This window comes from Triturus cristatus, chromosome 4_1, assembly GCF_964204655.1.
Source record: "Triturus cristatus chromosome 4_1, aTriCri1.1, whole genome shotgun sequence".
In the NCBI taxonomy this organism is placed as follows: Eukaryota; Metazoa; Chordata; class Amphibia; order Caudata; family Salamandridae; genus Triturus; species Triturus cristatus.
The window spans coordinates 1,159,890,191-1,159,911,197 of NC_140585.1; the positions used below are offsets into that span (position 1 = coordinate 1,159,890,191).

Consider the following 21,007-nt stretch of genomic DNA (forward strand, 5'->3'; position numbering starts at 1 on the left):
TGGCGAAATATGAACCGTTCGTAGTCCCTGTTCGCCATTGGCTCGAAGTGCGCATTCAGGGCATTGAGAAGCGTGTGGTAGGTCTTAGGTGTTGCCTCCACCAATGTCTTGTAAATGCGATGGATGTCCTTGCCTCCCAGGTGAAGAAGTAGGGCCCTGCGCCGCTCTCGGGCTATGCCAGCCCCTTCGAAGTAGATCTGGAGACGATCGGTCCAGTCTCTCCATCGTGGGGCAAGAGAGGAGGAAGTGCCGTCGACCACAAATGGCTCAATGGCGGGAATCGACGCCATCTTGGCGCAGTCGCAGAGACACTCCGCAGCACGTGCGCTCCCTACCTTCCTGGGACAGCGACGGCCGCCTGGCTGAGGTCAGGATGGATACCCTTAGGGCCTCTTCAGTGTCCCGGCCGTGTCAGGCTTCGAAGCAGGGTCGTCCGCTCACGAGGGTGCCGGGCTCAACTCTTCGCAGGCTCCGCCGGCCACGTGCGCGGCGCACACCCATCAGCAGGCACGCCCCCCGAGGAGATGGGCCCAGCGTGGGGACTCCCAACCTGCCTAGGGCTCATCGCAGGCGAGCTGCACCCAGGCGAGACAGCAAAGGGCCAGGGTCGAGGGCACAGCAGTGGTGCACAAGGAGATGGCTGTCAGCACCATAGCATGGGGTCGTTTCTGCCCCTCGTCGCCAGTGTAATGGCCTAAGTGCTATAGGCCTCGTGGTTACCGCGCTGCATCGCGCAATAATGCTCCTAGACACACGAGGTGGTTTCCAGCGTGGTCCCGACTGCCGATCGCGGGCCACGCCCCTTTATTTATACATGGCGCCTGACGTCATGCGTCAGCGCTCGTTCCTCACCTCCGACGCGGGTAGACTATACCGCTACCCGACGTCGGAGGACACTACAAGCACCATAACATTTACGAATAATACACATTCATATCTCCGGCATCCCTCCCACACAGCTGGCACCGCGCAACCCACACACATTGCATATCGGCGCTACACAACACACCCGCACTCAGAACTGCGCAGCACTACACAGCCCGGCACCATCCCAGACGGCACACCACGGGAAACACTGCACAATCACCAGACGCACACGCACTTCTCAATCACACTACACAATCACCAGACACGATGACCACACACACATACATATATATAATTAACTTGAACAAAGCTTAAACCTGAGTTACGCACATCATCACCAACACTGACCACCAGGGCTGCACAGACGTTTACAAACACACACGCCATGAGCCAAGCCCCACATACAAGATCACCACTACACATTGCCAGTACTAGATAAACTGTTTCACCACCCACTTACAAGACAACACCCTTTACGAGCAGCACAAACACATGTGCACACAGCACGACAAACACACCAACAGCAATTTATTCACTCACCCATCACCACACCCAAGTACGCAAACACACCCACTGGTTAACACACAAAGCGCAATACTAGTAGCAGAAGAGTACTTCACCGTAGACATAAACTCAACTACACACACATCTTACACACGCACATGCTAGTGATTGTTGCGCAGATCTTGAAAAGAAGTGAGAGGGGGAGGGAGGGGGCCGGCTGGGTGGGTGGGAGGTTTGGGATGGAAAAGGGCTCTGCCTCCCCCATTGACACCTAAACAATTTAATAAAGATACGCTTGTGTGTGCACATTGAAGGAAACCCATCGGGTAGTAAAATTAAAACCGCCGGAAAAGATATGCTTGTGTGTGAGCATTGAAGGAAACCCGTTGGGCATTAAAATAAAACCGCTGGAGAACAAAGGGCTGTGAAAGCTAACACTTATTAGCTAAACAATTTAATAACAATACGGTTGTGTGTGCACATTTAAAGGAAAACCGCCGGAAAACAAAGCACCGTGAAGTAAAGCTTACAGCAAGCAAAACGGAAAACAAAGCGCCGTTAAGTAAAGCTTACAGCAAGCAAACCAGAAAACCAAGCACCGTGAAGTAAAGCTTATAGCAAGCAAACCAGAAAACAAAGCGCCGTGAAGTAAAGCTTACAGCAGGCAAAACGGCTAGTTGAAGCTGCCGCGATAACAAACTCATGCGATGTCTTAAAAAAAAAAAAAAAGTGCAGCAAGCTTAGAATAAACCTACTGTGTCACGCCACCGGTAAGAGATCCAATCCCGCAGGGCGTGGATAAAAGGAGACAGGGTGGCAACAATTAGGGATTGACATGCCTTCAGTGCAATCATTGCACTGCCTTTGGCATAATTTGTGACGCAAAAAGACGCGCACGAATCAAAACTTAAGGCGGAGCTGGGACGAGGCTTCTGGAATCGTATAGATTCCAAGAAGCCTCGTAAAACGAGTCCAGAGCATGCGCTGGTTACATCAGGCCAAGACCTAAAATCCAACCATGCAGTCATATTCTGTTAGGTCACAGTCGGCATCAGGACCTATTGTTCTGTAAAGGACAATATGACTTATTGAATGTATTCCTGCTCTGCAAATACAAATGCACAAGCCTGCCTTGTACAGAATACAGTATTCACTCCAATGCATCAACTCTACGGTAGGCAGAACAAGTGTGTAAAAAAGAGCAAAATTCCACTTGAAGTACGGTAAACAGCTATTACAACGAACTTTTGACAACGAATACCATTCTGAAGTACACATGAGTCTGTCCCTCTCCAGCTAGATTTTCAACGCAAAAAATCTGAAAAGCTCCTGCCATCGAAGTGAATAGTCTACAAACGTGGTTGTCACTTTATAAACGCAGCTCACTTACACAGTAAGAGCTTTTGAAATCGGTCACAACCCTTAATAATGTGAAGCCTTGGGGATCAATAAGTGGTGAATTTGCCCTTGACTAATCTTCGAGGTTTTCGCCCACCACGAGCCTGCAGCGGCTATGATGAAGGCGAAACGACCATCAACATTATCACTATAACCGTGTTTCTCAGTGGAATTGATCGGTCAAAACCAAAAAAAAACACATAAGAGACCAGGACATGGACGGGAAAGAACAATATTTATGTCACATATAGATTACCCCAGGGCATTTGATACCCTCAGCAAATGTTTTTAAACCCATGTCAAGGCACATTTTTATGCTGACACTTTAAGAAACTCGTACAGTAAGCGGCCTCCTCTTGAGAAATAAAAGCAATGTCTTATATTAATTGTACAGTGTAAATAGCAGCAACTATACAACACTCGTTAGACTGGGAAACCTAATTGACATTGTTATATTGAAAAAGTGGAGTGGGGGTCTGAATATTTTGGGGATGAATACAAAGCGTGTTGCTTGACAGATAGAAGTGATATCAGCCTCTTGTGAAGTATCTGAAGCATAAGGCAGAGGTCTAGATCTCCAACTGCAGCATGTGGGTATATTCCTATTATGTCCCTTCAACAAACCACTCCTAAATGAAGGTACGGGTAAGGAGGCAATGCTTGGTCCCTCAGGGGTGCACTGCAAGCACAGCAGCAGGTGTGAATCTAAGCTTGCTCCAGACTTCCCAATTTCAGATGAGCAGCAGGGCCAATGACGGGGATAAACTAGATGCTCCGGCCTTAATGGTAACCAAAAGATCATGCATACCTAGTTGGAAGTACAGAAATCCTTGAGAAGTAATAAACTGAATATCATGAATGGAATAGATAAAGGTGTAGTACCAGAACATAGTCTCTAGAAAATAAAATAAAAATTACAAAAAATGTTTAAATGAAATGTGATTAGATTCTCTGGTGTAGGAAACTGGCTCTGTATATACTATACCAAAATGAGGTATAGTGTTCACAGAGTCCTGTGGAACCCCAAAGGTAGGCAGAGGTAAAAGTAGATAGCATCTTACTCTCTATTTGTGGTAGTGTGGGCGAGCAGTAAGGCTTTATCAGGGGGTAGTGTTAAGCAGTTGTTGTACACACTCAATCAGCAAATGATGTCACACACTCAAAGACTGAACTCAGACCAATTTGATTTGTATAAAAATATTATTTTGTTGTATTTATTTTCTAGAACCAAGCAAGTCTGGCACAGGTAAGTGTAAATGGTACTTTACAAGGCAGGCTGAACAATACAAGCAAGCTGAATGAAAATGTCTTTGTTACAAGTTTGAATTTTCAATACCAGTGTAAATTACGGTTTGATTACTTTTGATTACTTTACAGATTACTTTATGGATTGCTTTTTCTACTCAGTGTGATATGCCTAGATATCACACTGGGACATTTCCTAGAGAAAAGGTAAGTAAAGCAGTTTTTAATTATTTGCAGTTTTTCAAGTTCTCATACAAAACCAACTTCACACAAAACAATTTAAGAAAAGCAGTCAATGCAATCCTAAAGAAGGAAATAGAGTTCTCGGCTAACAGGTAAGTAGAAGTTTGTGGGAGTTGGTATTCTGGGGTTTGAACCAGGGTTTCCCCAGGGTCAAGGATGCACTCTTCTGGAGGTGACCACCGGTTGGAGAGGTAAGTTGGGATGCCTGGGGATGCTTGGACACCGTGGGTTGGGCCACCCAAGGCCGTGGGGCGTTAGGTGCAGGGGTGTCTTGAGGCATCTGGTTTTCTTACCACCTCCGTCGTGGTCAGGGGGATCCGCCAGGAATGGGCTGCAGGCTTCGCTTGGAGAGTCGAGGTAGGTCTGAGATCACCAGATCTCAGGTCAGAATCGCCAGGGTGACCTCCTCGTGGTGTTGGGACACTCAAACTCAGGCCGTAGGCGTCGGGTGCAGAGTGGTGCAAACTCACGGTTTTGGCTGGGGCCAGAGTCTGTGGGTGAGCAAATCCGGTGCTCACGGGAGACACAGACTCGTTTGGAAGGCAGGGCAGGCCCTTCGGGTTCTTGGGGCTGCTGGCTGCAGGACACACCAGGATTTAGCTGGAGGAGGTTCGAGGTGGGGACAGTCCGGTACAGCTGGGGCCAAGTCAGTGGGCATCTTCCTCTTCTTAGTTCAGCACGGTTTCTTCGGTCCTTCTTCTTCTGGTCGATGCTTGTCCGAGGCAACGTACAGGGTTGCCCCTAAATACTAGCTTTAGGGGCGTTACAGGTAAGTAAAAGTTGGGACCATGGGGTCCCTTCCTTGGGGTGGGTACACCTCCTATTATGCCATCCTCCAGTGGGAGGGGCGAGGGGGGCATATGCCTCACTCTCGTTGGCTGGGTCCCCCCATCTGCAAGATGGCGGAGACTGAGAGTTGTGCTTCACCTCTCCTTGCCCACCTGAGGGGTGGGGTTGCAAAGGTGGGCACACCACTCTTCCTCACTTGGTTTTCCCGCTGATTCTCCCACCCAAAGTGGGGGTCAGAACAGGTGGGGGTCAGTTGCTGGAAGCAGCAAAGGCCTGTGAAAGCTCACAAAGGTGGCAAGCCTTTGAAGCTTCCCCTTCGTGGACCCTGCCCATCCTGGGGGAGGAGGCTTGGCACCTTATCCCAGGATGTGCATTGTTTCAGACCCCCGAGAGCAGCAGGCTCTCGACCCAGGGGTCCAGAAACATGTCTGGTGGTGGCAGTTGGCGAGCAGCCATTCAGCCTGGACACTAGTGTTAGGTCATTTTTAAGGGGGCATCTCTAAGATGCCCTCTGTGCGCATTTTTATTAAATCCCACACTAGCATCAGTGTGGGTTTAATGTGCTGAGAAGTATGATACCAAACTTCCCAATTTTCATTAAAGCCATTATGGTGCTGTGGACTTTGTAATGACAAACTCCCAGTACCATATACTCTTAATGGCATTACTGCACTTACAATGTCTAAGAATTTGCTTCGACACTGTAAGGGTACAGGACTCATGCACCTGTACCCTCGCCACTGGTATAGTGCACCCAGCTTGAGGGGTGGCTGACATATGCCAGGGCAGTGGGTTGTAGGCATGGAAAACAGGGATGTGTGCCATGTCGACTCTTCACTTTGTTCTGCAGCAAAACACACATCCTGCATTGGCAGTGTGTGCGTGTAAAGGCACAGGGCCTCTAAGGGTGGCACAATAAGTGCTGCAGCCCTTAGAGGCCTTCTCTAGCCACAGTGCCCTTGGTACCTGTGGTCCAATTTACAAGGAACTGACCTGTGGCCAAAGAGTGCTAATTGGGTTTTGTTTTTAATGCAGTTTAGGTAAAGAACATAGGCCCTGGGTACCTGTTTGGCAGGAACCCAGGCAACACACAGTTAAAATACATCAGCAGTTTAGCAAAAAGTGGGGCAATCATGCAAAAAGAGGGCACTTTCTTACATCCAGGAACAACCCTAAAAAAAAATCTCAATTTCTAGGTGATAGAAGTGTTTGGAAGCAGGCGGTGGGGCTATAATTAATTAATGGCAAATTACCATACCAATTTGAATTTGCTCAAATGTTTCTCTTCGCATTTTGATTACTTGCCAGCCTCCTCATGTAGTCTCCTCGAGGGGGGGGTGGGGGGGGCTTCTCATTCTGGCTTGAAACGGTTTCTGTCACTGCTTGCACTATGTCTTCTATCTTCACATCTGTGTCTTGGAGTCCTTCCCAAATTGCCTGCCTTCGGGTTCTGTCCTGGTTCAGCACTCATGGAAAAATGTTTCCCCAAAATCAGGTTTACTTTTGTCAATGTAGCATAATGTTTGTTTTCTTTTCTTCATATTCTGAAATACCATCTCAACAAAAAAATTACATTACAGATCGGAAGCACTAAACAATGGAGAAACGAGGTTAGTACAGCAATGCATGCTAATCATGTGACAAGGTAAGGGAGCACCAAAACATACGTTCTGAAAATCTAATAAATTATCAATTTTTAGAGAGATGTCCCTGAAATGATGAACACTTGCACAATGGGGAGGCCTTGGCTGTGAGGGAATTGATTTTGCTGATCTGGATGTAGACAGAAAGGATACTACAGGAACTTAGCAGGCTGCTCTCTATAGAAAGAATGAACAACATAAAATGTTTACACAGCAGATATTAATATATATGAAGCACTGGAAAAACATAGGATTCAAACCTGTGTAAGCGTGTAAACTAAGATGGCTAAAAGACAGCTTCTTTTGCTGCCCTTCGTCTACCATAGCATGCTCCTCGTCTTTTATATTCTGTTTTCGGTAGTATCTGATAAGTGTGAGTTGGAAAAGGTAGAGTTAATACATAGCAGCTGGGGTACATTTTACTTACTAGAATTTTCAATTGATGGGCACTAAAAGGTAGTCAAGAGCCTCCTGTTTGTATTGCAGAAAGACTAGGCACCTCTACTTTGCATTGTTGTATACCTGTGTCCACTCATCTTCGTCTGTGGAGACAGCAGCGCACATATGTACTATGTAACTAATCCCTCCCTTTCTTGATGCATGAAATGTCCTTTCACTACTGCTCCTGGCCGTGTCTCCTTTATGGTAGAGATAAAGGGTTGACCTCCACCTTTCTCCACTTAGGAGGGAAGGTGTAGTTTTCCTATTTGTAATTAGTCTAACTGTGCTCCTTTTTTAGGTCTCACCTAATACAGCGCTCATGCGCTAGTGCTTGTGACAGATATTGTTTAGGGCAAGGCTATTGGAGCCAACCCATTGTTTACCATTCTTTGGCTTCATTGTCATTATTATTTGCTGCCTCCTAATAGGCCAGTGCGTCAGTTCACTTCCTTCTCTTTCGTGTGGAGCATGGACCAAGTACTGATTGATTCATTTTGATTAGTGTCCTTCTGTTGCTCATGCTGTGATTCAGGTACTATTTTTCTTTCTTCTTCCTCAATGTCCGTGTTGCTTCTTCCCTGTTGCTTCTTCCCTCCCACCCCCATTGTCCGTGTTGCCCAGCACTGGCCACGTCATAGCATTTTTTTACTCTACCGTTGTCTGTGTTGTACGTTCCCTACCACCATCCCTCCTGTTGTCTCTGTTGCCCACCTGCAAAAAAAACACTGACTTTATAGTGCTTTTTTCGCTAACGTTTAGCGATGCTGCACTACAGCCACGCTGCTCCGCAACATGGCTAAAAGACATTGGCAAAGCCAATAGCTCTTGCAAAGACGAGACCTATTGACTTTGCTAATACTCGTTCAACTAATTGCTTCAAATTTATAGTACATAGGATTTTTGGCTTAACAGTTTAACTGATTACTCTGTTAATATTGTAGTGCGATAAATGACCAGTACAGCAAGTCAGTTCTTATATGAAATAATGGCATAGGCGTATGTAAACTTGCTCAAATTAATGTTTTTCTTATGTACCTCTGTGTGCTTGATTTGGAAATTCTCTATTTTTTTTTACCTGAAAATAGAAAAACTTGGAGTATGAAAATAGTTATGCAAAAAGAACAGTTGATGGACAGAATGCAGAGATCTGGGCCTAAATCCATCATTTTTTTGCTCACCATGCCGTTCCAGTTTGAACCCAGCCATATGCAAATCATTCTTGACCCAGTGCCTCATGGGTACAGTCCAGCCCGAACTGCCAAGACAGGTCCTCTCTGCACTGGAAACAAGCATCCTAGGACCGGTTTCGGGGTTTCACCCCTCTTCAGCCAGGATAGCTTGATTCCAGTGTCATGGAGAGCACGGGACCCACGTCTGGGCATACCCTTTCCTATTGGGGTCCCTTGCTCACTTTGCCACTGGATTCAAGATAGCCTGGCTGATTAGGGTTATGAACCCGAAACCGGTCCCTGGATGCTTGTTTCCGGTCCAGGGAAGACATGGCTTGGTAGTTCGGTCTGGACTGTTCCCATGAGGCACAGGGTCAGACTGATTTGCATATGGCCATGTCTGAACTGGGGTGGTGGAGTGAGCTAAAGAATAATGATGGATTAAACCCAGATCAGTTGACTGGGGGTGAGTGTTTGATTTGCTCAAGCGCTCCGTCCATCATCCCCTTTGGTATCGCTTTGTTTGCCCTAAGTTGGCAGGGTATGCCCAGACGTGGGTCCCTTGCTCACTTTGCCACTGGATTCAAGATAGCCTGGCTGATGAGGGTTATGAACCCGAAACCGGTCCCAGGATGTTTGTTTCCGGTCCAGGGAAGACCTGGCTAGGCAGTTCAGTCTGGACTGTTCCCATGAGGCACAGGGTCAGACTGATTTGATTATGGCCATGTCTGAACTGGGGTGGTGGAGTGAGCTAAAGAATAATGATGGATTAAACCCAGATCAGTTGACTGGGGGGTGAGTGTTTGATTTGCTCAAACGCTTCGTCCATCATCCCCTTTGGTATCGCTTTGTTTGCCCTAAGTTGGCAGGGTATGCCCAGACGTGGGTCCCTTGCTCACTTTGCCACTGGATTCAAGATAGCCTGGCTGATAAGGGTTATGAACCCGAAACCGGTCCCTGGATGCTTGTTTCCGGTCCAGGGAAGACATGGCTTGGCAGTTCGGTCTGGACTGTTCTCATGAGGCACAAGGTCAGACTGATTTGCATATGGCCATGTCTGAACTGGGGTGGTGGAGTGAGCTAAAGAATAATGATGGATTAAACCCAGATCAGTTGACTGGGGGTGAGTGTTTGATTTGCTCAAACGCTCCGTCCATCATTCCCTTTGGTATCGCTATGAAAATACTTAGCAAGGTTTTTAAAGACATATTTGTTTTATAAAGACAACATATACTGGAATACCAAAAACATGTCACTTTACACAATTTCTGTGTTAATAGAAAAATTCAGACAAACTCACAGATACATTTATGATCAATAAATCTTTATATCACGTTCAGTTGGTATTATAAGCTTTTTGTTAACAGTTCATAAAATATAAAATGTACTGGATTATAAATTTCAAAGAAAAGACTTGTCAGCTAACATAGCGAGGTTACAGCTCTAACTCAGGCACAAATTCTTAAAAGCGTTGCACTGACCAACTTTACGTACATGGGACAGAACAGGCAGAGATTGTCAAAAATAATGAAACATGCTATGATTCACATTAGAGGATACTCTTTTTAAAATCAATAAAAACAGTATATGTTCCTTAAAAAAACAATAAGCGTATGGAGGTGCACAAAACAGAATACACCAGACTGTGGGAGTGTTGAATTGAATTTGCAGAATTTCGGAGTCGACTATAGCCTGCAAGTCTGAACAGGAGCATGTGAAAACCTGGATTTCACTTTCAAGTCACTGAATGTGCTAGCATGATTTTTAGGCCTATGTAGATGCCTTTTGAATTCTATTTGGGCAGAGCTTCCAGAATGCTGATCACTATAGTGTTTGAGACGCTCTCCGTAGTTGTCATTTCTCATCTCCTTTGCTCAAAATAGAACCAGCTGGATGATGAGCAGAGAGAGAAAATAGCGTTCCCATAAGCAATCTCTAAGTGGCGGCTCCTCGGCTAAGGTGGAAAAGTGACGCCCCACGAAATAAAGGAAACATAAAATGATAACTATTGTTATTATCATTTTATTTTTGCTATATACGTCGGTGGCTCTCGAGCGGGGCTGGCGGAGTAGGGAAAGTAGTGGTTTTTACACCTGAAGTGCTCAGGACTGCTTGGATGGCCCTCTAGGGTTGCCCCAAGCAGTCCTGCGCACTTTGCATGTCCCCCACCAGGGTGCAGTGCATAGCCTGGTGAGGAACATGCAAACCCTCCCAGTCCCTGTCTGAGCACCGATCCACGGCACCCAGACCAATCACAACGCTGCATTGCAGCATTGCGATTGGCTTAGGGGAGGCTGGGAGGGCGGGTTCTTACTGCTGCTGGCCGGGAATGCAGGAAGATGTTGGAAGGACAGAGGACAAAGGAGAGGCGGCGGCCATTCAAGGTAAGTGTTTTTGTTTGTTTGCTTAGTTCCCTTTTTCTTGCCCCCCCCCCCACTCTCCTGCCTCCTTTCCACCCCGCCACCCGGGTCCAGTAGCAGCCGCTACTGGTTAAGCTTCTCCTGACCACATTTGTGTTCGAATAAGTATGATATAACTCACGTTCTATGTCAACTAAGTCGGGGGAAGGGTCGTTTTATTTCCAGCATCTTTTTCTTAAAAACTTGGAATTCAGTAAAATATATCGCACTTCCTCTCTAGTCTGCAGTCATTTTTAATGATTATTTAGTCAATGTTAAATCAACAAAGTATTGAAGGGATAATGGTAACAAACCGATTAGGCCTCATTTCATTGACTAGACGAATGAGAGGCCGGGTCGGCATCACTGAGATTTGATATTACCCCTTTTAGGGAACATACTCCTCTCCTACACAGGCACCTAAACTCACTTAGATACATTAAGAGGCCTCTTTCATGGTTTGATGGTGAGAACCCTCATCCTGTGACATCACGTGGGGTGATGTCATTTAGTGATCTCAAAGGGAGAGAATAGAATGCAATGAAATGCTTAAAAAGGAAATGGTTTGTTTTTCTTTTAAATGCCAACACTATAAGAAAGTGCAAAATGCTACAAATGACACCTAACAAGTCTGCCTACTTACAAAAGGCCAAAAGCGACAATATACAGTACATATGCTGATAGAAGCGTAACTAGAAAGTACAACAAGGAATGCACCCTGCAGCCATTTGAATAGGATGTCTGCATGCTTGCAGGCCGCCAGGAGCCTGTTTGGGGCACAGGCAGTACTCTTTAGGGGGAATAGGTTCCAAGTTCCTGCCAGGGGCTGCACTGTGGTGGCTACTACAACTAATCATAACAGCGCCAACGCCTGTCTGTTGCCCCGAATGTGCCCTCCACCAAGAGACACAGAGGCCATCTCCTGACTGCAGAAGGTCACTCGTTCACTCGGAGGCCTTGAGAACAAATGTCAAAGTAGAGGAAAACCCATCTACTGTAGACAATGTGGCTTCGGCCCACCTACTGCTGGAAGCCTGTACTTAAGCTTCTAGGATGAGAGACAGAGAAGATGGGTGGAGAAGTGCTGATTTATCATTCGTTTTAAGAATCAAGAGAAAACAGCATTTTAAAACATTATAGGGCACCGCAATCAACAAACATCTATTCAAGGCAGATAACACGGAGGCGGTCAGAAATACTAAGTAGGAGTTCCCTTGCGTGGGGCTCTCTCTTCTTGTAAAGTGGGGAAGGTAAAACCCATGATGCTGGATAACCTCAAAGGGCAGGAACATACCAAAAAGAATGATTTAGACCAAATCATTGACTAGAGTTGCTACTTATAGCACTTATCTATGTGGGGGAGATGATTATTGTATATTCACAAATTTTCTCCAGCCTTTAGACAATTGATTCAAGCATTTACATACTCTAATAAAAAAAAAAAAAAGGGAATAAACATACCCGTATTGTGCAATGCACAGAAACATTCCTCTTGCTTATGTACTAGGGGTGCGTGAAATTAAAGTAATTTTCTTTCATGTAATTATGTGAAATTACTTGTAATTATGCAAAATGCAAATCCCTCTTTTAGCACTGTAGTTAGTTTAGCATGAAATATGTCCTCTGTGCAGTCTGCTATAAAGGAAACAACCTGAGGCACGAGACACACTTCCTCACACCATGACTGTTCAAGCTATTTCTGAGGGCCTGCCACAAATGGCATGTAATCATACAACATAGTGTGATGGTCTAATTTCAGGAATTTAGTATAACAAGCATTACGTGAATTTCCCAAAATTACGCAAATTAAACGGAAAGTTAGTATCTAGTAAAAAACACTCATCTGCCAGACATCCCGTGCAATATCCCATGACAAGAAAAAACAAGCATTGGCATAGCCAATAGGTCTCGCCTTTGGGTCCTTATAAGTGTTTAGCCATGCAACAGTTGCATAACTAAATACTTATAAGGTCCCAAAAGTGAGACCTATTGGCTATGCAAAGCGGCCGTGCGGCTGCGAAAGTGAAGATCGCGATCAAACATCAAAGCGGCCGCTAAAGTGAAAGTAATCATGGTAAAGCGTGCGCGCACGCGCACATGCACTGTAGCTCTAGGCTGGCCTGGTAGCACTTTTTGGAGCCCTCTCAATAAGTCTCGCCAGACCAGCGCATGCGCTGGGTCAGGCGAGACCTAAACACTGGGAAGTCCAGAAGGACCAACGTGGTTTTACTCTAATACCACTGCAATACAGATTTCTTGAGCCTGATAGAACATTGGGATCTCCGTCTGACTCAAAATGGAGTCTGCTGTCTTGCCTACCCCAGGCACAGGCATACTGCACACAAAGAAAACACTTGCACCAAAAGGAAGCTTCACTTTTCAATCAGAAAAGAGTTCATCAGGCGGTTGACAACTTCAGGCTGGTCTTGCTGAACCCAGTGCCCGGCTTCTGGAATCATCTCCACCCTGAAGCTTTGTTGCATGTACTGTCTCATGCATTGGATCATGCCTGCCTCCAGGAACTGGTCTCGTTCACCCCAAATCACCATTGTGGGCACCAGCACATCCTGGAACTTCACTGGGAAGGAACTGCAAAGTAAATACCAACAGTGATCAGATTACAGTAAACCAGAAGTCAAGTCTAGTCAGTCCCCGATGGGATGTGGATGCAACATTCTCATGCTATTTTACTCTGCGCCCACAAAGCATCAGACACTATGCATAGGATATGGAATATGGGATGCACAACACCTGAACAAAATCTAGTTTCCAAGCTTCTCAGTCTGAAAAAGTGAATGCTTCCTAACATGTCAACCTTAGTCAGGTTCAGGTATCCTGCATGTCGAATCTGGACAATTACTGTATACTAGAATCTGAAGTCAGGAAAAGCCCCTATGTACTAGCATCTCAGGTCTAGATGTATTTGCCGACTGTTGTCCTAGGCTTGGGTATGTTTCAGTGTTACAGCTTCTAAAGCTTGAACTGGTTTCTGCATCCTAGTTTGTAAAGCCTGCGCAGGTTTCTGTGCCTAGTTTCGCCAACTTGACTGCATTCCTTTATCGTAGCACGTAAAGCTTGGACAGCTTCTTGTGTCATATCATCTTCAATCTGGTAAACAGTTTTTAGCTTCTCAAATTCGGACATCTGTTCAGATCCCTGTGTGTTCACTTCGGTGAGTGGGAGTGTGTGAGCACACTGTGGGGACCGGCTCGATCCTCATAGCATGGGTTAACCCTGATAGAACCAGACAAATACTATCTTTGTGAGGACCGGTGTGTTATGAGTACCAGTTCAGGTAGTGTGTTTAGGTACTTTAGAGTGAGTGTATCAAAAAACCTAAAAGTGCAGTTAGACTTGCTTTGGTGCGCTTCATAACCTACCCTACTATCAAAGCGCATGTGCAGTTAGAACAGTAATTACACCCTTCATTACGGTCAATTGCAGGTCCTCATAAGTAGGGGGGGGGGTGTATATTTTTATATATAGATCTCTCACGCTTGAACATGCATCAAACCTGGACACATTGATATGTGTCTCAGCCCCTCTGAAATCTGCGCACTAATGCTTTATTTTGAGTTCAATGACTACATGAACTGTTACAGGGGACATGAAATGAACAGACCTGTGAAATTATCTATGTGGTCCGTAACATTTTATAACAATGTATAGACTTTCTATTCTTCTTAACTGTTGATCTCTGAAATGGTCTAAGTCAATAAAATTGAAATTGAACAGATCTGTGGCAGGAACAACATCACCCAAAGTCTGCAGCACAGGGTGAGAAAGCAAGAAATGTGCTTTGATTAACTTCCACTACAAAACTTTGGACTGTTTTTTGGTGCTGGACATGTGCTCACGTGTTTCCGATCGCTCAGCTGGCTGTTTATAGGCAAAGGCAAATAAACAACACTGCGCGGCATTAATGTTTCTAAACGTCCCACTGCCCGTGAGGCAAAAGTGACTAAGTGGACCCTCTGAAGAGTTGAACATTCGACCACATGGTCAGACACAGATTCCAGGGAAGGCTGCATTAGTTCATTGACCATGGTAGTGAAACATGTGCTTGGAATTCATTATTGGGCACCAGTGTAAATGTGGCCCTTGCTAACATTATCAATGAGTTGATGCTATAACAGACAACACGCTATTCGCTTCCTGTGTTATCAGTTTGTGAGGGCACAGGTGTCTCATACATGACCAGGTTTCCTGTATGTGGAGATCTAAGCTTCTGGTACCTCATCAAGTTTCGATAGTTCAGGGGTCCAGTGAGCCCCCCTGGCTGGGATACACTGTACAGAAAGGCCTCTATCTCTTCTTCAGTCAGACGTCGCTGGGGGTTCTGGATTCCAACCTTCGCATTCGTCAATGCCCTCTTCGACATCTACTGGACAAAATACAGGATATCAGGGCATCAGAAGAGGAGTAGGGGTGTATCAGAGAGGGGATAAGTGGGGTACCAAAACAGAAGGGTAGATGGTGGCGGACCAGCAGAAAAGGACTGAAGTACATATCAGAAAGGGAAAGCATGAAGGTAATGGGAGGGAAGGTGGCTGTAGATATTCAAAAACAAAAGAGATAGGAGTGTCAGAAGAGATGAGAGAAAGAGTATATCAGAGTGGGCAGGGCAGAGCGGTTGTTAGCTGATGAGAATAACGGGGTATATGAAACATGGGAGAGAGTATCAGCCACATATCAGGGGAGACTGGTAAATAAAACACAGCCCACCAATAAACAGCATATTTACATTAGTAACTTTTTGGCTGGCTTTTCGGCTGGCTCACGAGTGGGCAATAGGAGGGTCACTCAAAAAATGTTTTTTGCGGTGAGGGACTTTTGGGCTTTTTCAATTTTCAATCTTGCAATAGCCATACACATTTTAATCATACATATTTGAACAAATCCTCCTACATGATACATACATATGTGGAGTACGGTGCTGTTACAACCACTAAGCGCATCATCAATTTACTAAGTACATCATGTTTAACTGTGCAGTTACATCTTGTAGCTGATTCGGTATATATGTTTTCAATAGACTTTGCCTGAAGTCGGCTGTGGCACGAGTGCGCTTTCAATGCAGAGCAACTTTGGACGAATTTATTCACGGCGGCTACGGTCGTGGAAAGCGCACCACCCGAGGATTGCAGTGGGGCCAAGGGGCACGATATTCATGGATGCCCTGATTTGGAGTCACAGCTTTGTTTTGAATATCTGGTAAAGAAGCACTTTGCGGCCCATACAGGGTCGTTATTGTATTAATTCATGTAGGCTATGGACACACTCACTTTCCCAGCAGGCATTGGGACACTACACGCAAGCTCATTGGAGGGCTAATATTTAAATTGTGTGCATTAGCAGTGCGAGTCAGCCAGCAAAACCTATGATTAAGGGAGCAATTCCGAAACGCGTCAGGTGGCTGTTATGATGTCAAATGCTTACTTTGCCATTCTGGAAATAAAGACTTTGCCTGAAGTCGGCTGTGGCACGAGTGCGCTTTCAATGCAGAGCAACTTTGGACGAATTTATTCACGGCGGCTACGGTCGTGGAAAGCGCACCACCCGAGGATTGTAGTGGGGCCAAGGGGCACGATATTCATGGATGCCCTGATTTGGAGTCACAGCTTTGTTTTGAATATCTGGTAAAGAAGCACTTTGCGGCCCATACAGGGTCGTTATTGTATTAATTCATGTAGGCTATGGACACACTCACTTTCCCAGCAGGCATTGGGACGCTACACGCAAGCTCATTGGAGGGCTAATATTTAAATTGTGTGCATTAGCAGTGCGAGTCAGCCAGCAAAACCTATGATTAAGGGAGCAATTCCGAAACGCGTCAGGTGGCTGTTATGATGTCAAATGCTTACTTTGCCATTCTGGAAATAAAGACTTTGCCTGAAGTCGGCTGTGGCACGAGTGCGCTTTCAATGCAGAGCAACTTTGGACGAATTTATTCACGGCGGCTACGGTCGTGGAAAGCGCACCACCCGAGGATTGCAGTGGGGCCAAGGGGCACGATATTCATGGATGCCCTGATTTGGAGTCACAGCTTTGTTTTGAATATCTGGTAAAGAAGCACTTTGCGGCCCATACAGGGTCGTTATTGTATTAATTCATGTAGGCTATGGACACACTCACTTTCCCAGCAGGCATTGGGACGCTACACGCAAGCTCATTGGAGGGCTAATATTTAAATTGTGTGCATTAGCAGTGCGAGTCAGCCAGCTAAACCTATGATTAAGGGAGCAATTCCGAAACGCGTCAGGTGGCTGTTATGATGTCAAATGCTTACTTTGCCATTCTGGAAATAAAGACTTTGCCTGAAGTCGGCTGTGGCACGAGTGCGCTTTCAATGCAGAGCAACTTTGGACGAATGTTTTCAATAGCCTCTAGGAATAATGCCTGTATGACACACTATTGCCCGAATTCTGGGTGCACCTGGTTACCACATGAAATGATAGGCCATGTGTCACATGTAGGGGACTCACGTGTGAGCACCATTATATTCGGTCAGTGGGCTTATGGGTTATGCAAATAAGATATAACTTTAACTTAAACTGCTAATCTATGAACCAACTAAAATCGTCATTTTAAAACTTATTGCGTCTGGGGCAGGGTATATGTGGTTTATGCGTACTTGGTCTGGTGGCTCTGCAGGGGTGGTATGCCAGCTCATACTTGTCGTCGGGGAGATGAACCGACGAGCAGCTATCTGGTGTCTTGTGCTTTGCTTATGTCAGAAGATGTTAACTGTATAGTGGCTATCATATGGGATGCCGCAGGTGTAGAGCGTGCGGCCTAATTGCTTGGTTGCGGCCCCATTACCTCCGTGAGCTCACCGCATGGAAGTGCTATTGTCTCCGCTACACTCCTGCGTGAAAGCACTGAGGATAGTGTCCCAGCATTGCGCTATTGGGTATTTGCGTAAACCCGCAGTCTGCAGTGCTGTGCTGTCTGCTTGTGCCCACACCATTAGAGATTATTCCCAGCTAGTTATGGGTGGGGGAACGGTGCGCTTCCATCCTTTCGTAATCAGGCGTTTTGCCACAATCAGTCCCAGGTCCCTGAATCTGGAGGTAACTCTAGTCTTTTTGGCTCTAACATATAAGCCCAGGATACAGACCTCCCATGTGTGAGCCTGTGGTACCTCAGTACATCTTGTCAGGGCTGCGGGGACTGTGTTCCAATAGGAGCTGAGGGACCACAGCATATGCAGAAGATCTGCATTCGGCTGATGACATCTCGGGCATGCGGATATTGTGATATTAAAATATTTATTGATTTTATCAGGTGAAAGGTAAGCCCTTTGCGTTATGTATGTTTGAATAAGTTTGAATTTCGAGCTTCTAGGTATGTATGTGGAGCTGGCGAGAATTATGCCCCATTCCTTCTCTGTCCACGGTTTCCCATGGATGAACTCAAACTCACGATGGAGCTTTAGACGTTATCCATGACAGAGAATAACAACCTTACTGAATGTCTTTTGGCTACTGACAAATGTTTGAGTTGCAACTACTTTATGATGAAAGCTACTGAGATTGTCATTATAGTGGGTGTAGTGCCGCTCTGCATTATGGCCCTCAGTCATTTAGGCTTTTGCAAAAATGAAGAACTTAGGATTCCTTATAGAGAGTATAGCGCCCAGGCAATGACAGCAGTTGCATTGTGGACTATGCAAATAGTTTAGATTTCAGTGTACGTTCACCTCTGCTACATAGTCTCCAGTGTTCATAACAGTGCAGCATGCACTTTGTGCCATCGGTTGCCTAGGTATCATGTCCCCCTAGTGATTCATTCGTTGCACAGGGTGATTGTGGAGAAAAGAGATTCACTTAAAGTGTTCTGCCGTGTGCATTATAAGCTCCATAATCTTTTCCCTTTTCTCAAAAGAGAATTCAAGCCTTATCGACCAAGAGGATGACTAGGCTCAACCATCTTATGTTATGCCTTGGTCCTGAAATTTAGAGAGGCCCACTGCAGAACACTAGTCTTCTCTGTGCAGGCCATACTGCTATGGACATCTCCTCCCCTTTAGATAAAAATCATTGTTGACTATTGCATCTTTTGACATGCCTTACAACCTTGTCATTTCCAGAATCGAAGAGTCAAATGTACTGAAGGTTATTAAATTATGCTATTTCTAAAGCATAAAGAGGGCACTATATTGGCAATAATTTGAGTTCTCAAAATATTGCATAACATAGCATTGCTGGCCATTGAAACGAGCGATCCCAGCCAAGGAAATGAAATAGGCAGTACCGGCCGACCTAACAGGCATGGCTGACAAACACAACAAGCATTTGCAATGCAATAGGTCTCGCATTTACGTGAGTTTGAGCTATTGGCATTGTAAATGACAATGCCTTTTTAATGTTTTGGTTTTTAAAACAAATAAAAGGCATTGTCATTTACAATGCCAATAGCTTAAGCTCGCGTAAATGCGAGACCTGTTGCATTGCAAATGCTTGTTTGCTGGAGTTACTGACGCGAAACAAACCCAAGATGTGCTTGGGTGTTTCAGGGGTCAGGTGGTGTTTTGAAGCCTGGCTAGGAGGGAAAGTACGGGCTCCTGCGTGAGAGACTGGGAGAAGTTCATGAAAATGTGGACGCATTAGGTTTTGAGAGAAAGGGGTACCCTGTGGATGACCGTGATGAAGAATAAAGGGGGCTGTGAGATTGGGAGTTTTGTGAGCATGGTAGCATAAGGGACCGGGCATACACTCAGGGATTGGAAGTTATTCCTTACTCATCCTATTTGACTTTCAAGCTAACAGGGCCTGGACCCCAAAGACCATATCTGCACTTAGGATTACAGGATTATGCATTGTGGCAGGGTCTCCTTCGTAAAGTGGCAACAGTGCTCACTCGAAGGGTCCTTTCATGTGCTGAGTCTTTTGAAGGGGTGTGAGGGTAAATAGGTAGGGAATAACAAAGCCGTTTTCTGCTCCTTTCCACCACCTTACAACCAATTAACATCAGATTGTCACCAACCCCCTGCAACTGTGGACTATTAACAGCCCTCTTGCTTTCATTGATGCCAAGAGGTGTTATAAACTTGTGCTGCGTAGAGTCCGAAGGGTCGAGGGGTGGGTACGGGATTTGGAGTCAAACATTAAAAAGCTTTTATCAATCAATGAGACTGGCTGCCTCTCTGTGAGGCCTGATTTCCCCCCACAATAACCCCACTCCATGCATGACATTATGTGCTCTGATCTGTAAAACAGCCATTAAGGCCGAGGAGCTCTTAACTTCGAAACAGGAGTATTCGTTCTATGCAGGCGTGCTTCGATATAATATGTGGGTGTCGGTGCCCTGTAAAATAAAATGAATGTGAAAGATAGTGTCACAGCAGCGCTCAAAGGGGTGTTTTGTAAGAGCTAAAATGTAGGTAAACACAGTTTGTGGTTAAAAAGGAGGCTGAGTGTCCCACGTGTCATGTCCTCTCATTCATTGATGTCTAGTGGTATGCTTAACAAGTTTAAGCTATCGGCATTGTAAATGACAATGCCTTTTATTTAGGTTTTCAAAACGAAAACAAAAATAAAAGGCATTGTTATTTGCAGTGTCAACAGCTAAAACTCGTGTTAATGCGAGACGTATTGCGTTGCAAATGCTTGTTTATAGTGGTAATGGTATTTGGTGAAACCGGTTTAATACTTCTCAAAAAAGGTCTGAAGACGAGCTGAAAAGTATGGACCAGCCGATTCAATGATTACACAACACAGTTTTGAATGTTTTTAAACTCAGTGATGTAGTTTGAATTAAAAATCCTGGCATTTGAAATACACACGTTTAAAATAAGAAACCATTAAATATGAGTGAGTTCAAATTATCAACAAGGCCGCCAATAAGTGTGCAGGACAGCAAGAAAGAGTTGGTCTTTAGAGACCCAAGTAGGAGACAAAAATGCGATGTCAAAACGCGGCAGGTTCGCAAATCCAAACCAGTGGTGCAGCTAATGAAGCGGCACCAGGACCCCACCGGTGCTTTCATTTGAAGCAATTTATTTAGCAGCCAGCTTTATTTTTTGCAAGCACCTTTGTCTGGCTCGGTTTGCTCTTCTCTGCAATAGTTTTAGTGTGAGGTAGGATGGTGCATCCAGGCAAATGATGGGAAGACTGGAAGGCACCAGGCAGACTGGCCTCTTGGGAAACTGAGCAGTCTGCAGACACCTCAGTCTTTGGTGGAGGAAGGGAAAGAGAAACAGAGGGCGGACACTGAAAGAGATGACAGAAGACAGGCTGGCAAATGGTGTGCACTTTCGCGGCCGCTTTGATGTTCTCAGTGGCCATGCGGCTCACTGAGAACATCA

The 21,007-nt window shown here is 45.4% G+C and overlaps 1 protein-coding gene across 2 annotated transcripts in view; it reads right to left on the reverse strand.

Annotated features, from left to right (window-relative positions):
- Nucleotides 1-9,602: 9,602 nt before the first annotated feature.
- Nucleotides 9,603-21,007, reverse strand: part of LOC146856250 (epoxide hydrolase 3-like) — a 31,161-nt gene continuing 19,756 nt past the window's right edge. For both annotated transcript variants that reach the window (XM_085654321.1, XM_085654320.1), the window contains 2 exons: nucleotides 14,934-15,079; nucleotides 9,603-13,287 (listed from right to left, as the gene is read on the reverse strand). In XM_085654321.1, the coding sequence (XP_085510447.1) occupies nucleotides 13,071-13,287; nucleotides 14,934-15,079 (363 nt within the window). In that variant the 3' untranslated portion in view covers nucleotides 9,603-13,070. The remainder of the gene's footprint in view (nucleotides 13,288-14,933; nucleotides 15,080-21,007) is intronic.